The sequence below is a fragment of the Balaenoptera physalus genome (assembly GCF_965194825.1).
Source record: "Balaenoptera physalus genome assembly, chromosome: 11".
Taxonomy (NCBI): domain Eukaryota; kingdom Metazoa; phylum Chordata; class Mammalia; order Artiodactyla; family Balaenopteridae; genus Balaenoptera; species Balaenoptera physalus.
This window is the reverse complement of record NC_138896.1, coordinates 25,861,350-25,874,365: the sequence shown is the minus strand read 5'-3', so window position 1 is coordinate 25,874,365 and position 13,016 is coordinate 25,861,350. Positions and strand designations below refer to the sequence as shown.

The window sequence follows — 13,016 nt, the reverse complement described above, 5'->3', positions numbered from 1 at the left end:
GAGAGTTATTCAATGCCTAACACTGTGCGCGGCCATGAGGATTTTAGAGCATCTCAATTATCAATAGAAACCCCCTGTTGTGACCCAGATACCTGTGCAACCTTGAGCAAGTCACTGTACCTCTCTGAACCTCACTCCTTAACCCTAATTCACCAGCATCCTTGGCTTCTAACTCTGAGTTAAGTAAAATTATATGGCAGGATTTTTCAACTGCGGTGTTACTGACATTTGGGACTAGATAATGCTTTTCTGTGAGGGGGACTGCCCAGTGCATTGTAGGACGTTTAGCAACATTCCTAGAACCTACCCGCTGGATGCTACAAACACTTCCCCAGTTTTGGTGACCAAAAATGTCTCCACGCACTGCCAATTCTCCCCATGGGGCAAAATCCCCACCACCCAGCGTTGGGAGCCTGTGCTGCAGAGGAAAGGCTGGAAGTCGGGCAGTGCCCTGTCCTGAACTGTTTAGTCCTGGCTCCCACTGCCATTCAACTAGGAAAGGACTTGAAACCACTACCATGAGTTCAGCCACCACAAGAAGGTTCACTCTGGTTCCCAAAGGGCAAGTAAGCTGCACTTTTTTATGAAGGACAGCAGAGCTATTGACACAAAGATATAAGGGGTACTGAAGGAATGTGTCAGCCCATCCATCAATAACAATAACTATGATAAATAATAAAAACTATCCTTAAATGAGTCCTAATCACTGCCCAAGCACTTTACTGGATTATCTCATATACTCTTCACCTAAATCCTGAAAGGCAAACCTCATTATTACCCATTTCACAGATGAGTAAACTAAAGTAAGACATAGAGGGCATGCAGGGTATAGAGTCAGAATTCAAAACCAGAGTCGACGCTGTAGAATCGGCGCTCATACCTGGAGAGCAAAGAAAATACTACAGCGTAGAAAAACTGCTATAGGTCTCAGCTAATAGAAAGGCATTTCCATGCAACAACTAGCTAATGGGAGGACCAGAGGTGTCTGTTCACACCTGAAACCTAGCACCTCAGCCCGAAAAGCCCTGCGAGGCACAGCAATCACTCTCTTGTGCTTCTCCAGGCTCAACCCCAGAGAATAATTCCAATCCCTCCCTACCCACCTCGCCTGCAAGCACGAAGGCTGCTACTTACATGTGTGTACTGATCTAGCCGGTTGCCCTTCTGGGCAGGCGGGGGTGTCAGGACAAGGTGTCGAGGCTGATGGAAGCTGAACCTCCCACAGAAGGGCTCTGTCCCACTGGTGAGGTGCCCATCAGAGCTGGAATTTTCTAGGCCTGGATGCATTTCGAACAAAATAGGAAGATGGGTGTAAATGTTAAATAGAGTTTCCCAACATGTCTGCAGGGAATGGGTTATGGGTTCGTCATGACATTGACCCCTCAGCCCTTGAGCAAGCTGGGCAGGGCTCAAAGTGGTCGGCCCACCCCCCAGCTTGAAGGCTCCAGATATGAGAAACCCATTGTGTCTGCCCTACAGCATCGAAAATCTATTACCCTTTTCTATGTATACCATGACACAGAAAAACTATTGAGAAGCAAGGAGGTAAAGAGTGTTGACTGTAACTTAGTTCACCTTAGTATTTTTAAAACATACCCTCACATTTTTAGAATTTGTTAGATTACTGTCTTATGTATAATTCCTTTACTTGAGACGCAATTTGAATTAAACAAGATTGCACTGTTTTGCTGTTTCCCTGCAATGTCTGTTGCCCGCTTCCCACTGTATGGCATGAGACACAGGTCCTCATTCCAGCTCCCCAGCACCCTTGGTTTCTAACTCTGCTCCACCTGACAGCTCGGGAGGGATGCCTTTTCTTTCTCTGATTCCCACACCAAACAGCTCCCTCCCAAGCACTCAGTGTCCGAATCCAGTTTCCATATTTTCATTTGACTCTTAACAGAGTCACCTGGGAGAGGAAATGAAGATTGTTCCCCTTTGACAGAAAAAAAAGAAGAGAAAGATAGAAAGAAGACAAGGAGGAAAAAAGAGGGTCGGAATTTGTCAAACCAGAGATCATACCTTGTTCGAATCCCAGCCGGAGTAGGATGTTCGCTGAAAGGGGTTCCAATTTGCATTTAACTGCAAGTAACTCCTCAAGGGCTGTTTGAATCTGTTAAAAAGAAAAACAGGGAATTCCCTGGAGGTCTAGTGGTTAGGACTCGGCACTCTCACAGCCGAGGGCCCAGGTTCGATCCCTGACGGGGGAACTAAGATCCCACAAGCCACACAGTGTGGCCAAAAAAAGAAAGAAAGAAAAACAACCAGGAGTTCCTACCATGGGCAGAAAGACCACCTTTACTTCCCCCACCTCTGCTTAAGTGAAGAAGGTTCCCACCTGATGAGCCGTGGCATTTGCAGGGATTGGCTGGCTAGAGACATTGTCCCAGGTAAGGAAGAAGTTCCCTGTGCCAGACACCATCAGCATCTGAAAAGTCAAGAGGGACGGGATTAAAGAACATGTGCTCATTGAACCAGGGAGACAACCTAGAAACACAGGACACACCTCCCTGGCTTGCTATTTCCTTTTTATTACAATTTCCATTTTTAAACTCACTATCTTCTAGAACTATCTGGAGAAGACAAGTGTCATCATGTAATGAAAACTTTTCTTGGAAGAATATACATGTCTATCTCCCCATTGATGCCTGCCCCCCTCCTTCTCTTTAGAATGTGACACCTAAATGTCACCACTGAAGGGCCCACTCTCAGCCCTTCTCACCGAGCTCCCTCCCAGGGGTGGCCTGGGAGGGAGAAGCAGCCCCATGCGTGTCACACCCTCTCAGAGGCTGATTCAGCCTCTGCTTTGCTTCCACTGCATTCCCTGCTGGGCACATCACACTCTTGTAATGGGGTGACACCTATCATCTTATATTACTTGTTTTCTCCTTTGCTCTGTGGTTCGTTATCTGCATGTTTTACTATTACACCGTAAGCTTTAAGAGGCACAGTCCATATTGAGTCATCCTTGTACACCAAAAAGTGGACAACAAAAAGTACACTAAACACAACACGGTAAATCAACTATATTTCAATTAAAAAAAAGAAAGCACACCAAACTTGTTCAACCAAAATATGGGGCACAACCAAGAGACCCAAAGGCCCTGACCCTTACAAAGCAGACTTAGAAAACACAATATATGGGGAAATAGGACCCGAATGGGTCAAAAAGCTATGAAATCTCGTATGTGTATGCTCACAGGCATGCATACATGGGTGTGGGTGTTAGGATGACCTTATCTCCTCTCTGGGGAATATGTTTCCAAAGGAAGATTTACCAGGAACTTAAATTCCTGAAACTAAGTCCATAAATCAGGGCATCTCAACAACAAGACTTTGCATTTTTTGTAAAGTCCTCTCAGCTCTATTGGATGGATACCCTATCTCTTTGGCAGCAGAGTTATCACCACGTCTCAAGTCTCCTGGCTCCCAGCCAGCGATCCTTCCACTAGGCGGGACTATATTCCTTGCAGAGTTCACCCCCTGAACCTAACCCCATGGGACAGGGAAGACACGGAGACCTGGATTTCCGGAAGTCTCTGGGCCCGGGCTTGGATCTGATGCTTCTCCCGGAGGTACGTGCTGACCACCTCGGGATTCAGCCAGGTGTTATGGATCTGGACACCAATTCTCAGCCCGCTGCTGGGGGCGCTCCCTCGATGCTCTGCTTCCAGGTAGTACCTAGCTCCCCCGAGCAGCTCCAGCTTGGGGCTCTTCTGTTGCCAGGTCTCTTCACTCCCATTCTGCTCCCAGGAGTCAAACCAGTCAGCAGTGCCCACTGTGATGGAGGCCACTTTCACCTGCACCCCAAGCAACACATCAGGACCAGCACTATGAAGCTTCTGGGTCTCTCTTTTTCAAACAGCAAGTGTCTAGACAGCTACTTAACAGGGATCTGGGGGCTGGTCTGCCTTTTCCAACAAGTTAGGACCTGTGCCTGTGTATGTTTCTCCAGCCGTTCTTCTCTCTCTCTTTCTCAATTACATAGTATTCAGATGAGGCTGGATGGTCCATGTTCAGAGCTGAAACAGATAACCTGAAACCCTAGCTTTACATGATGCTGTGGGTAAAGTTGTATGAAGTCCTCTGAGAAACCTAAATGTTACTTGACTGCATCAAAATCTATGATGTTTCTCTAGCCAACTACCAAAGCAATTTCATAGAAGTATATTCATCATTTGAGATGAAATACTGTGTTTCTTTGTCAATGGCACTAGTTAATTTTGGCTGTTTGTTAAAACACTTTTTCTTATCCTTCAAAGCTGATCAGAAATTTCCTGCATAAAACTAACTACATCCCTACCCAGAATTAGTGGTAAAGATGCAAGTTTTGGAGTCAGACAAATCTTGGTTTGAATTCTTAATATGCCTCTTATTATCCCAGTGGCCCTGGACTGGCCATACAATCCTTCTAAGCCTCATTGCCCTTATCTGGAAAACAGAGATAAAGAGACATAGCTCACAAGATGCTGTGAAGGTTAGAAACAAGGTGTATAACAGCTGTAGCATAATGCCCAGCTTACAGTAAGACCTCAATAAACATGCCAACACATTCAGCCAAGCCCTTTTTCAACAATTAAAATCATGTCAATTATATCTCAATTTTTTAAAAAAACTTTAATAAAAAAATAAACCTCACACACACAAAAAAACAAAACGTTAAAAATCTCTGGTTGCTTAATGGCATGTTACAACTATCAGTAGAACATGAGAGCTTTCATTGTGATTTTTTGGGTTTTTTTCCGGAGTTAAGGACTGGGGACCAGAAGAAGGAAAACGAGATGGAGGTGTATACCTTGGTCCTCGGGTCCTCCGACTGACTGAAATACAGGAAAGCCTGGTTGTCAGCCTGGATCCAGAAAGTGTAATTATTTGTCTCTGGGGCCACAAAGAACCCACTGAGCCGCGCTCTGGAAAGCAGAGGAACACAGAGAAAGAAGTGAGGGCAACCAAGTCCGGAATCACCGACCCAAAAAATGGTGCCCTTGGACCTTCTTTGTCTTTATGGTAATGAGGAGGAAACACCTGACTCTTGTGTCATGTATTTGGCCAAAGCCCTCTGGATGCAGCTTTTCCTGTGGTGCTTGCCTGGCTCAGTATCTCAGCCCATCTCTTTGCACTGGCACAACTCCCTGAGCAGTCCTGTCGTCTTTGGGAAAGTCGTAGTCGCAGCGCAGGTTTGCCTGGAGGCTTAGCTGAGATCACTCACCTAACACAGCCAGTGCAGAGCCTGGTGCATGGTAGGAACTCAATCAATAGTAAATATTATTCTCATTATTACAAGTAAAGAGAGATCACCAATCAGAGTTTGCGCTGATTTGGTCTAGATACCAAGAATACCAAGAATCTTTTCTGTTAATAGTTTTGAAAGTAACTATGTAAAGGTCCATCGTTATCATAATTTTTCAATCAATAAATATTTCAGTTTTTTCATTTAAAAATTTTGAATTTTATAGAAACGAATGGCAGAAAGAATGGAAAGAGTTACTGTCTGGTTTGTGGCTCCTCGAAATGGCAATTAGAGAGACATACCCTACAGGTCATACCAGACAGTCCAAATGTTCTTTTGTCTTTTGAGGTGGCCTGACTCTCCTTGACACTCCTGCACACACTGAATATAGCTGAAAGGTTTTCCTTTGAACATTACTGATGAGCCTCAAAAACTATGACAAAGACGCAGTACTAGGTGCCACAAAATATATATATATATATTGCCACTTTAAAACCATGTATACTGGTGGTTAGATATCTAATTAGTATGGCTTCCAAGACAACAGAAACTCTACTCTGTTCAGATTTCCTTCCCTACTTGGTTTTTTCAATGTCTGAAATTCCCTGAACAGAGAACAAAGCCTTCCATTTCATAATTGAATTGAAGTTTTAAATAGCCAAGGGACTTCTCTGGCAGTCCAGTGGTTAAGACTCCGTGCTTCCACTGCAGGGGGGCACGGATTCAGTCCCTGACTGGGGAACTAAGATCCCTCATACGTGCGGCACAGCCAAAAAGAAAAAAAGAAAGAAAGAAAAAGTTCAATAAAATGGCCAAATCCTTGAAAGAGGTCACAGGTTGGCTGGAATTCACACTCAGGAGTCATGACCAACCTCTTTGAGAAGAGTTTCAAAAGGAGAAGAGATCCATCACACCTAAAGGATTCAGTCACCTGAATCCACACCTTAGAGCACACTGTGTCTCCACAATTCTCTAACTTTCTATATTTTTAAGCCCACATTAAAATCTGAGAAATTTTGGCCACATCCTTGAAGGGATTAAAAAGACAAAACTATACTAATCAGGAAAAACTTTATCACACTGCAGTCACCACTATAGAAAACAATGTCTCCAGAGCCCACTGGAGTTTCCCCTGCTATTATACCAGCCATCTGGTTGACCTTTGGCACTGGATAATTGTTCCCACAGAACTGTTGGCTGCCCAGCCTCTGCTCCCTCATATGCCCAAAGGGCAAATTCTCGAGTCTTTCTTTAGTATCGTCCAGATATTAGTTTCACCTCTTAACCACGTTCCTGCGGCAAGTTTTGCCCTGCTCTCTACCAAGCTTCCTAGACTACCCGGCTCAATGTTCTGATGAATAGTCCTCCCCAAAACAGATTTCAAACTAAGCTGTAGAAAATATAAATTTTACCTATTGATCAAGATCTAGCGTGTACCCATAAAGGGCCTGTGGTCCACAAGCATAACCAACACCAGCTGAGAACAGCGGTCAAACTCTGTTGCTGTTGAATTAGTAGATATTTTAAATTTTCCCCTGGAAATCTCATTGCTTACTTACCTGTCTCCTAGCCTCACCTAGGCCAGTAGAGACACTTGTGATATGGACCCCCACTTTTCCTACAACATACCTGAAAGGTTGCCCTTCCTTTGACCAAAATCCAAACGGAGAGCTGGCATTAGGGACAATCTGCCATCTGTACCCAGGGGTGGCTTCTGTCAGATCCAAGCCCTCAGCCGCGTCTCCAACTTCAAAGACAAGCCCTCGATTGCCTGTAAGACATGTAAGCCTCATAAACATCAGAGGGCATTTCTCCCCCAAGCAGGGGAACTACTTTACTACAGATTACAGAGTGAAGATGATCCAGGAACTATCTAGAAGGTGAGTCAACTGAGACACAGATGGAGTAGCCATGTGAGATGTTCTATAGATAATACAAATGTTCTAGAAAGTGGAAACTACTGCTTGATGTAGGATTTAAGCTCTTGGAAAGAGAGACTTGACAAGGAGCGGTAAGGGGAAATATTCTCAGAGGACCAGAAAAGACGAAGGAGCTCTTTTTAATGGGAGTGTCTGGATACGAGAAAATGTGAAAGAGCAAATGAAGGCTCGTGAAGCCAGGACTGGACTTCAGTCTCTTTTAATGTTCAGTTCAGCTTGGGCATTCTATTCCCTAAAACCCTGGGTCCCAGAAATTTGGCAATCCTTAAATTTTTCACAGGTCATGGCCTCAATTTGTAGCCATGGAGCAAATCACGTGACAGGCTGCTATTACATAACATTCTAAATGATGTCGTACTTATTCATTTGTGTTTTATATTAAACAAACCCTGAGACCAAAGGCGTATGTGCGATCAATATTGGCTGCTAATTGGGGTGAGGGTAAAAGCTCTGGAATCACACATGGGTGCGTTCAGTGTCCAGCTCTGCCACTTAGTCGATGTGTAGCTTTGAGCCAATTGCTTCATGCCTTCGTTTTCTCCTTCATCAAAATGGGGCCAATAGTAAACAGAGATACTGCACTAAAGACTAAGGGAGCTGAGTTATATGTCAATTATATCACAGTAAAGCTGGGGAGAGAAATAAAGTCAGTTTGACAATTCTGGGGGGAAAAAGACTAAGGGAGTTTTAAATATATACACAAAGAGCCTGAAATACAGTAAATACTCAATAAAGGATAGCTAGGGTAGTTATTATTATTTTAAACTACTATTGTTATTCCTTGTTAAATCCTAAGAAGGGAAAACAGATAAGGAATAAGCATAAACATAAGAGCATATTTTAACATACTATTTGAGGTTTCTTAACCTCAGCAGTATTGATATTTGGGGCTGGGTAACTCCGTTGTGAGGGCTGTCCTGTGCATTGAAGGATGTTTAGCAGCACTTCCAGCCTCTACCCACTAGAGGGCAGTAGCACCACAATCCCAGGTGTAAGGACCAAACATTTCCAAGTGCCCCCTGCAGGCCATTTGAGAACCACTGCAGTACATGATCCTTTGTCCTTCTCTTACGGAACACAAGTCCGTGTGCCCAACACAGTGAGGCCAAACAATACCAAAACTTCGGAGTTTGGAGCAGAGGAAGGTTTATTGCAGGGCCATGCAAGGAGAGGGGTGGCTCATGCCTTAAAAAAAAAACCCAAACTCCCCGAAAGCCTTCAGCAAAGCCCTTTTATAGGAAAGGTGAGGGAGGGGCGCGGTTATTTGTTGCACACTACTTGGTGTCAGATCCTTTCTTCTTGAAGTCAGGTCACGGTCAAGTAACGATGTTCCTGTACATCTCTACCAAACAAATGTTATTCTCTGTTCTGACAAGAAAGGGCAAGGTCCCAAGGCTCAACCTTCTCCCTCCGAGGTCCAAGCCCGGGCTAGGAGGAGGCGGCCCCTTGGTGGGCTGGTTACCGTGCCCGGAAGGGTTCGTCCAGCACCCAGCCCGGCTGACGAGGCAGCTCTCAGCTGGCGGCACCCTCAGGGCCAGGTCCCCAGACCCCGCCCAGCCATCACCACTGAGGGAGCCAGACGCCCAGGACCCAGCCGGCCCTCAGGCTCCTAAGGCTGCCCAAACGGGGGCCGGGGTCCCTCAGACTGGGACCCCTGGAGACTGCCACTGTCATTAGGTCACAGAGGTGGGGAGAGGGGAGAGGTTCGCTGCCGCCTCAAGGCCTGGGCCCGGCCAGCGCGCGGCCGAGGCGAGGGCTCTGGAGCCCTGCAGGACACAGCCCTCAGCCTGCCCCGGGGCCCCCCAGCTCACCCACCGGCCCGAGGCCACAGGGCCTGGAGGGCCCCAGGGAGAAGGCCGAGATCCGCCTCTCACCGCGCTCTGCCCCACGGACCACCACGAGACCCGCCGCTGACAGGGCCGGACCTCTCACTGCCTCGCACTAAAGGTCTCGCAGGAAGGGTCTCGCGATAATGCTCGCCTGCTAACAGCTGCGCGCCCGCCCCGCCCCATCACACTTCCATGGAAGGAATTTCAAAAGCGCTTCAGAATCAACCATCAAGAAAAGCTGTGTTCAGGAAATTCCTCTACTGCAATGCCAGTAGCTAGAGCAGGCGCCCTCTTTCCTGACTCTGGAAATGCTTTCTCTCCACTTGCTTCATACAGTACTTTTGTTTCCTTGGATGGGAGCTTTCCCTGAGTAAAAACCGCAGATCGGGAACCTGGAGAATTCCCAGCTAAATCTTTGCATGTGTTTTCACACCTGAATGGCCTTTCTTTAGAAAGGTTTCTCCCCTGATGAGATTCAGATGAGCTCCCTGCCTGTGGATTAACAGTGAAGACAGCCCTTGCGGGGCACATAGGGCTCCCAACTGGCAGCCTGTGATTCAGGCTGCCCAACACGCCAACTGCCCTTCGTCCCTAACTAAGCCTGAGCTCCTGTTCTAACGCTTTCCAGAAGAGTGCTCCCGCGGTGCACTTGCAATCTGCAGCCGTGGAGTAGAAGGTTTAAACAAACACAGAAGGCCAGGTGGAACCTGTCCCCTTGCCCCCTCCATTTCTGCCCACTTCAAGGGTAACCTAGTGGCCCCATCACAATACATCTCTACTTTTCAGAGTAGCAGACAGTGCCCACAAGGGAGAAGAAACAACATTTAAATGCACCCCATTGCACCCCACCCTCCGCCTCGTCTAAAGCTGTCCTATGAACATAGAAGACATGGTCTGAAGCTCTGTCTTCTTAAATAGTGGGCAGGAGGGCAACTGACCCAGAGGATGGAGGGGCGGCTCAGGGGTTTCCACCAGTCACTATAGCAACATCTTGATGGCAGTTAGGCTTCCTGGATCATGGTTTCCACTGAACCGCATTGGTCTTTCTGCTGGCTGGGGCTAGGAGTGCAGGGTGTTGCCAAGCATCTGAGTAAACCTAAGAGCCTCTCTGAAATGAAAGCTCTGACTCAGGACCCAGGGCTCACTGAGCAGCCAGTCAAACAGCTGAGACTGACCACATATCATAGACCAGCCGTGGAGACTTCCTTACCTGCCTGAGGAGCAGAGAGTCTTGCACCTTTACCTGGAGCTCTGGTGGTGCACTCAATCCTCCTGGGAGACACGTGTCTAATATCACACAGGATGCCTGAGGGGAACATTTAAATTAGATACAGATGTCAATATCAATGGAGATATAGATGTGGCAGGACAGAGGACCACACTGAGGTAGACAGGCTCCTGTTCCAAGGCAAAGGGCCAGAAGTGGAGAGTAGAGAGAAAGTTGTCACCTCAATTGAAGGAGGCAAGAAAGGGGGAGTGCAGAGCAGTGGAACACGGGGCTGCTCAGAATAATCAGGAAGAAAATGCCTTGCCATGTCGTTCACTGGAGATGAATTGAGCTGGGGAGAGGAACTGACAGGAGAGTGTGAGGACATTTTCCTGCATCCTTGGTGTCACCAACTAGAGGAGCATCCCATTAGGCAGAACAAAAGGTTCTAGACAAGTTCTCCACAAAAGGGTTTGCTAAGGGGGCATTCCAGAAGAATCTGCATAGCAAAAGCCTGCCCATTCTTACTTATTCAGACAGAGCTAAGGGGAGGGAGAGGGGTCGCCTTTTAGAAGGAGTAGACCTTTGTGAAGACACAGCTGTGCTTTTCCTTCTCTTCCCTCCCAAGATGGGGACACCTGAGGGACTTGCCCATGAGTTGTGAGTGTGTCTGAAGCAGGACACCCTATTTCTGTTACATGTTTGCCAAGCTGCAGGACCAAAACACCCCCCAACCCCTGCAGCCTCAAACACAGGTCAAAGACCTCAGGACAGGGTCCCATGATGAGTCGGAAGAGGCAAATATTGCTTCCCCCCATCCTCTCCAGGCCGTAAGGGATACATAATCTCCTACGGCATTTAAATCTATGAACTCTTCTCAGCCATTTCAACTTAGTTACCTGCAATGTTAACCTGGGCAGGATTGTCAAAGAAGTCCCCTGTAATTGTGATGTCTGTTCTTCCCCCAAGGCTCCCAGTTTCTGGAAACACAGATAGTATTTCTGCAAGAGGGAAAAAAAAGTAAGCTTCCAAATATAAACCAGGATGTGAGCCAGATAATAATATAATCATAGAAGCTATCCATAATTTATTTCTTACTTTAACTTTCTAAGACCAGCAACAGTTGTAATTTTTTTCTAGTAATAGTCATTTAAAAGTGCATATAATAAGAAAAGAATTCACATATAACAATATGGATAATAATATATATTATACAGGATCAATATTTGAAAGGAATGGGAAATGCAGTCACTCATGCTATCAGCAAAAGTCCCTGCATACTATGATGCTTTCTTAGGAACTCTGTCTCCTGACCTCAAGTCCCTGCGTACCATGATGCTTTCTTAGGAACTCTGTCTCCTGACCACTGTTTACATATCACAGAACAATAGGTTATACTTTATGGAGGAATCAAATCTGGATGCACCAGGCAAGGTCTCAATTTACCCATATGAGTCTGCAATTCGCTCTAAGCAAAAGAATGAGTTACACTGTCATATGCCACAAATCCCCAAGAATTTAACTTTTTCTGATCCTTCCCCCTCCTATGATCAAACGGAGAGTTCTAAGTTTCGTCTCCGCAAGGGGAATGAGTAGTCATGTTCTCTGATAAACTGAAGGTACAAAGAGGCTAATTATGAATGGTTACCACTTCAAAATAAAACCAAGGATCAAAATTCAGCTTTGACAGAGGTAGTCTACCTAGAGAGTGAATGGCATTGGTCCCGTGACTTAGGAAATTCCTTGCACTTTTGGCAAAGGTAGACTCTGTTGCCTCTGGAATCTGAACTAACCTCACAGACATTTTTTAAGTGGTTTTGGGACTGTATTCAAGCTGAGAATCTAGCACGCATATTCAGTAGCCAGCTTTCTACTACTGGACTGAGTTCAGAATTTCATGCAAGTTTCCAGTTTTCAGATTTTTTTTGTATGAAGATTTACTCATCAGATAGGAATACACAAACCTAGCATCTGTATCAGCAAGTCATAAATTGTTGAATGAATGCTCAGAGATGAGACGTTAAAATAACTGCAAAGATGTGCTTTAGATTTTTCAGTGCCATCTCTTTTCTGTTACTGTTTTAGAACATAAAACAAGGATGACTCCCTTTTCTTTTATTGTCTATATCCCTAGACTTTGTATAAAAATCTATGATCAAGCCTCTTTTAATATAGCAACGAAAGTGGACACTCACACAAGCAACCTATTCTCATACAAAACCAAAGGGCTATCCATGACTTCAGGGACAGCTTCAGGTGTTAATGGTCATAGAGAAATGGCCAGAAAGAAGGGACGGAGGGTTCAAGATCCAGGGCCAAGTGAGGGGAGGGGTGAGAAATACACAATGAAGGGAAATGGTACCTGAATACGTCTGGTACAAGAAAAGGTCCTGCTTAGCACTGACCAGCCATGCATCCTTGTGTACCATTGACCTTCAAAAAGACAAAATTGTGTTTTGGATGAAAACTGCATCTGGGATTACATTTTTTAAATTGATTGCCTGAAAGGAAGATCACTAACTTTAGTGATCTTTAAAGCTGTTCAGATACCAGCTCCCTTTGATGACTAGAGAATACGAATGGGGCAAAGTTTGTTTTCTGATCTAGAAAATTATATGGGAATAATAATACTTACTTTACAGAGTGTGACTAGCGTTAAATGGAATAATGAATGTGAAAGGACCTGGTATGGAGCTGGCCTGTGGAAGATACTCAACAGATATTAGTTTTAGTCCTTCCTAAAAGAGAGACAGCGACAGAGAGAGACAAAGAGCAAATCTCTCTACTTTGGGCTGTGTCACTATCTTCAC

At 45.6% G+C, this 13,016-nt stretch overlaps 1 protein-coding gene across 18 annotated transcripts in view; it reads right to left on the bottom strand.

Annotated features, from left to right (window-relative positions):
• The window catches only part of PKHD1 (PKHD1 ciliary IPT domain containing fibrocystin/polyductin), a 439,380-nt gene that overhangs the window by 402,569 nt on the left and 23,795 nt on the right, over window positions 1-13,016 (bottom strand). For all 18 annotated transcript variants that reach the window (XM_082411613.1, XM_082411609.1, XM_082411612.1 and 15 more), the window contains exons 11-19: window positions 12,569-12,639; window positions 11,106-11,207; window positions 10,210-10,305; window positions 6,860-7,001; window positions 4,796-4,910; window positions 3,522-3,800; window positions 2,339-2,428; window positions 2,023-2,113; window positions 1,135-1,277 (exon numbers count right to left, since the gene is read on the bottom strand). In XM_082411613.1, coding sequence (XP_082267739.1) covers window positions 1,135-1,277; window positions 2,023-2,113; window positions 2,339-2,428; window positions 3,522-3,800; window positions 4,796-4,910; window positions 6,860-7,001; window positions 10,210-10,305; window positions 11,106-11,207; window positions 12,569-12,639 — 1,129 coding nt within the window. The remainder of the gene's footprint in view (window positions 1-1,134; window positions 1,278-2,022; window positions 2,114-2,338; window positions 2,429-3,521; window positions 3,801-4,795; window positions 4,911-6,859; window positions 7,002-10,209; window positions 10,306-11,105; window positions 11,208-12,568; window positions 12,640-13,016) is intronic.